This window comes from Adiantum capillus-veneris, chromosome 27, assembly GCF_014529385.1.
Source record: "Adiantum capillus-veneris isolate H3 chromosome 27, ASM1452938v2, whole genome shotgun sequence".
Classification (NCBI taxonomy): Eukaryota; Viridiplantae; Streptophyta; class Polypodiopsida; order Polypodiales; family Pteridaceae; genus Adiantum; species Adiantum capillus-veneris.
Genome location: NC_140957.1, coordinates 11,811,873 through 11,817,872, shown reverse-complemented (window position 1 = coordinate 11,817,872; position 6,000 = coordinate 11,811,873). Strand labels below are relative to the sequence as shown.

At 41.5% G+C, this 6,000-nt stretch overlaps 1 protein-coding gene across 2 annotated transcripts in view; it reads left to right on the top strand.

Moving 5' to 3' along the window:
- Positions 1–2,905: 2,905 nt before the first annotated feature.
- Positions 2,906–6,000, top strand: part of LOC147421507 (coiled-coil protein) — a 105,468-nt gene continuing 102,373 nt past the window's right edge. Inside the window, exons 1-2 of one of the 2 annotated variants that reach the window (XM_086503516.1) lie at positions 2,906–3,373; positions 3,448–3,545. In XM_086503516.1, coding sequence (XP_086359642.1) covers positions 3,111–3,373; positions 3,448–3,545 — 361 coding nt within the window. In that variant the 5' untranslated portion in view covers positions 2,906–3,110. The remainder of the gene's footprint in view (positions 3,374–3,447; positions 3,546–6,000) is intronic. The other variant, XM_086503515.1, reaches the window with a different exon arrangement.

Sequence of the window (6,000 nt, the reverse complement as noted above, 5' to 3'; positions counted from 1 at the left end):
AAAATTTTAAGCTGGAAGAGAAATCCCTGCTTAAATTGGTACTTCACTCACATGTATTGCCTATGGTACTAGAGCCCTAGAGGTTCCCAGTGTGGGCGCTTTTCCTTGAAAAGCAAAAAACCCAAGGCATACAAAATAAGCACACACATCATAATTGAATCAATGTGAAAAGACTTTGGGGGGTCAAAGAAAAAGTAATCAGTCAGGCGATGATTTCATGAGAAATTCCTTTTATGGTAGCTTAACTACAAGGTCTTCTAGATATAGCCTCTAGTCAGCCCTCGAACATGAATACTTGGCTCTCGCGATTAAACAACTTAATTGACCACTGAAAATTAAGAAGCTTACCCATGGTATTAATATTCGATCTCTAGTGCCTTTCGACCGTCAAATTAGCGACCCCAGACTTGTTTAATTTTCTACCTTTACATCTGTTTATGCATTTGATTACATTGCAATTTAATGTTCATTGCTACCAAATTGTTTGAAATTCTTTGACCAATCAATTTGTCTACCTAAAACTGCATATGCTTTTTAAGAGAATGCAATTACTGTGCCAATGTTGTTTGATTTTGCAGTGACTAAAGAAGGCTAAGGACATTCATCTCAAATGCTCTTCCACCTCGACGAACCAGCTTCAACTCAATAGCTTCCGAGGACGGAATCTACATCAGGAAGGGGGGCATGTTAACCCTCACGGCACACGGACACCCTATGATCTATAAACGTTGTATTATTTAGAGTCAAGTACCGGGCTTGTCGGTCCAATAGGGAAAGGTAGAGTGATCGCCGATGAGAGGCGCACTCTAACTGGGACATTCAAGGGATTAGTTGGCTAAGCATGGGCGCCCAAGTGTGAATGGGGTGAGCTCCTATAAAAGCCAACTAAACCTAATTTTTACTCATTCTCTCATTTGTGCAATAGAAGAGTGCTCTTGCTCCATCTCCATCTCCATCTTCTTCTTCTTCACCTCCTTGTGTGTGTGTGTGTGAGAGAGAGAGAGAGAGAGAGAGAGAGAGAGAGAGGGAGAGTGTGTGTGCGATCGAGCATTACGAAGGCACGACGGCGGCGAAGCGGTTGAGCGCGGCACGACTGCAGCTTCTTCTTCATCGCGGCGAGGAATCCACCACGAAGACGAGCGTAGAGCGGTGAGTGACACACCCTTTGTTTTCTTGAGCTTGCTAGTTTAGGCTTGTTGTGTGCTTGGAGCCGTTTGTGGCTCGCACACAGTGTATTGGCAAGTCCCTTGCTTCGACAGTGCGGCAAGGAGCGCACAAGTAGCAACCTCCATCCTAGGAATTTGTAGTTTTGAATTTGATTGAATTTGTTCTCTTGGAAACCATTGGCCATTGACAACATCGTGTCTATGTGTTTGTTTTTTATATTTGCTTGCTCGGTTTAGTACTCGCTCGGATTCGCTTGCTCGGAGCTGGGGATTCCTCAACATTAAAGGCACCACAATACACTCTTCTTCGCTTATTTCTCATAACAACATCAAATGCCAACATAAGTATTGAAAAACTGAATGCTTTTTTACATATGTATAGAGATTTTCAACTCATGCTTCCTGATGAAGCTTCATTGATTGGTTCTACTGTCCTAACAATGGTAGACTTGCGCTAATGATCTATCAAACGAGTTCACGACAAACCATTTGGAGGTGTGGTCGTAATTTTTTGTGGTGATTTATGCCAAGCGAGATTCATGGCTCTTGCAATAAAAAACAACCTTAAAAAAATAATAGCATTATCTTATTGGTATGACTATCCAAAATGCTATAACCTTACACTCACAATGCACCAATCAAATACAATCTTTGTAGATATTTTGAACCGAGTACAAATAGGCCAACAAGGCACATACGATTTAAACTACATCAATAGAAGCTACGACCATTCCCGTCCAAATATACCATTTCACATTTATTATACTGAATCAAGGATAAGGACGCCCACAATCTACAAGTATTCAATGAAATTGAATGAATACCACGCACTTTTGTTGCTAGAGACAAATAAATCTCCACACTTAGTATAACAATTACAATTCCCTCAGACTTAAAACTCTTTGATGATTTTCTAACCACACTAAACTTGAAGAAAGGTATTGTAGTTAAGCTTTGTGCAAAAATTTGGATATCCTCGATAGATTGGTAAATGGAGCAGAAGGAATCTACAAACATTTTAACCAAAACTACACTTTGGGTCCATTTCATAAACCCATCCATTGAAATGCAAAAACATAATGAGAATCAACCATTTTACACACCTAACATCTCTAAAGAATAGACACCAATCAATTGAATTATAAGAGAATTTCGGATTGGTAAAAATGATCGCAACACAATAACTAAATCTCAATTTCCATTACAACCCGTTAATGCTCGTACAATTCATTGATCACAAGGACTGACCCTTGACATCCTAGCGTTCAACCCGTCACACATTGCACCGGATGGATTAGTTTATAAACTCAACACTTTCTCGTACTTATGATCCAAATAACTTATACCTCTTACAAAAATTAGAACATCAACAAATCAAGGTCGACCAAATAGTGCTTACTGAGATGCAATGACTGCACATACATGCAAAATGGATCTCCATAAAAAAATATACACTTATGCTCCCTGCAACAACCGTACTCTTTCAAAATAAAACCATACTTCAAATTGCCTCCCTTTACAACTCACCAACAACACATTGTATTAATTTGCTTGACTCGATAACAACTTTTATACAACAGAAGAAACACTATCTAAGTATAATACTCAATGACTTCAACGTTGAATCCAATCCCCCTTTTTCCAAACTCACATCATCCACTCTACCTCATTTCAACTTAAAACAATAAAGTTCAGTAAGAACATGTCGATCCATTTGGTCTACAATATACATACACACGTCCAACATTGGAGTCGATTCCATGTATTATTCTTCAACTCATATCCTAATCCACTAATGCTACAATTTACCTTCTAGGCCTAAAGGCCATTCTGAGAACTCACCTTGTTAAAGAATCGATAGCCACCTGAGCTATTTCTTAGGCTCATTCATTGCTAATTATTAATCAGGCCTGAACGTACGTGCGGATCGCTGTGCCTTCATCGATGGCAACTGGAGCACCAAATTGGAGCTCAACATTGGAAGACCTGCTTGACGATGGAAACACCGGAGAAGCGCAGCGTCTGTTGGAAGGGCTGGTGGCGGAACTGCGGGCCCGGCCAGATGCCTCCACTAACCTCACCTTGGCCGCTGCCCTCTCTGACCTTGCCTCTCTGTATCACGCTCTCGGCCTCTCCTCCCGCGCAGATTCCGCCTCTTCTTCCGCCCTCCTTATCAAGCAAACAGCACAGTTCTATCCATCGATAAGGCACCTCTCTTCCCCCTTGTCCTCCCCTTTTTTTCTTAAACTCTGCTCAGGTATTTCCACTCTGTTAATCACAGGACAACTTCTTCGCCAAATTCGGCAGGTGATCACATATTGTCAGAAACGGCAAGCTTACCAACTAGGGAGGAAGGGCCCGGTTCAGAATGTGTAGAAGGTTTTGGGCCTCGATTTCTCTCTCGTGTTTTAGTGTAGACGCTGACATATGGGGTGTACACACTGTAAATATTGGCGTAGATCGTCAATAGGAATAGATAAGTTTGTGTTGTCATTTGGTGGCATGTTTGAAGAGCTTAGAAAGATTAGAATGGTGTTAAATTAAATCTTACTTATTTTTGGAAGGAATTTACTTTTTGTTAAGCATTGTTCTAAGAATGGCATCAGAATGATTCTGAGATTAAAAATAATACCATTGACATAGAACATATCATGTACTCGTGTGCCAAAGTGCTCTCTACGTTGGTCCCTGCATTTGAGGGTAAAGATGTGGTACACTGTGGGAAGATTATGCTGAAAACCTGCATGTGTGCAAACGATCTCAATCTTTACATTTGTGCTCTGCTTGCCATCTCACACTGCTTTGTATCTCTTGGGCATCATGTGACCAATTATAATCATAGTCTGTTAGTTAGCAATGGGCATGATCCAAGCGGTCCCTTGCCTTGTGGAGAGGCACCGTGGTATGGACGGTCTAGATTATAGCAATTCCCCAAAAAATTGCAATGAATTCTGGCCGGTGCTCTCCCCAAACATTTGTTGATCTCCGACGTATTACAGTCTATACCATGTGCTTTGTGAATGGTGGTTGTATGAGGGGTCAATATATGGTGTTGGGTGTAATAGACTTGGACACCCCAAGCCAAAGATCTACAACAACACACGTGAGAAAACTGCAAACAACTGAAGTGAACTTGAATGAGAGAGAGAGAGAGAGAGAGAGAGAGAGAGAGAGAGAGAGAGAGTTAGTTCCGCTTCCTGAAGTACTAGCCCCAAAGATTGGTGCAATTTTTTTATTCTTATGCTTCACAAGGTACAATGTCATGTATGAGGGTCCTTTTTTTGCAGTGCGCTCCCAAGCTAATCTGCATGAGAGAGAGGCCGTGGCTTTGCTTATAAACGTTTTACAGGTGTCCTCTAGCCCAAGAGAAACTCACATGAAAGCACTGGTTCCAAAATATGTAGACCCAAAAACTGGTGTCCCTTGGGCACTTCTGTGAAACACGAAACGTCCGTACAGTGCCATGTCATCATTTTTGCAAAACGCGAGCCAGTTTGTAGAGTGTGCCACGTGTTATCTTTTATGGAAATTTTGGTCCCTGCTTTATTTTGGAAGGGTTTAGGCCCCTTGATCATCATATGTAAGTTGGTGAGGTTAGGTTTTTAAACCCTAATCCCTTGTGTCCACTCGACCTATCTTTTAAGTTGGGGACGTTGCAACCACGTCACAAACTTGTGAGATACCCCGCTCTTGAAAGAATAGTAATTACCCTCGATTACGTCTGCAAAACAGACAAAGGAAGAAACTAGCTTAGTAGACACTGACAGTGCGAATGTACTAGATTGGACTACACACAAGCACTTCCACAAAGGCGACAATCATTGAACATTTACATCATTATCCCTGTCAAGATCTTAGATGAGAACATATCACCCGTCAAGTGAACATATAAAATATTGGAGTCATTTCATCATTCGAACTCGTACTCAAACAATACACACGCGAGAGAGCACATGTAACAAATTTATTTTTGCAAAACTTGGAATGTATTGACTTGTGGGTTAATTTGCGGGGATCGGACAGAAACACAGAGATAAGTGCATTCTACACACTTGGCAATGGTTTTAGCACTTTAAAACAAATGTGTGGAGAGAGAGAGAGAGAGAGAGAGAGAGAGAGAGAGAGAGAGAGAGAGAGAGAGAGAGAGAATGCAGAGGGGCAGAGTTCCAGCTCTAGACGGCAATGGCCCCGCCCCAAAGATTGGTGCCCCTTTCAGTATTTCTTTATTATTGATTCGCAAGGTACAACTCGAGGGGCTCTCCTTTGCTTCTCCATGCAGTAGAATAGAATGCCAGAGAGAGACCCCAACTTACATATTTAAAGGCCCTTGGCCAAAATCAAAAGCATCTCACATGAAAAGTATCAAGTCTAAAAGCATCTGCATTATTTATGGTTTAGGCCCCTCGGCCAAGGTTCTGTAAGTTGTTGAGAATCCTAACCCATTGATTATTTGGGCCACTTGGCGGAGATTTGTAACCTTTTGTGCTTCTTCTTTTGCTAGGGTTTAGGTCTTTCCATTGGGATCCGTTTCATCGGTTGGAACTTGGTGGTGCCACATCACTAACTTGTCATATACCCCCCTCTTCAAGAAAAGTAATCGTCCCCGATGACACCTACAAAATAACTAAAGGACAGGAACTTTCTTTAGTAGACATTGACTCTATGTACCCATGTATACTAGAGTCCACAAGACAATACATTCAAAGAACATGCAGTTCACAAATCACACACTTAATTCACACTGAACATTGTGTTTCAATCATTCAATCTAGTCATCTTATCCGTCCGGACCTCTTGATGCACCTAGATCTGTGTGCAGCCATCTCATCCTTCG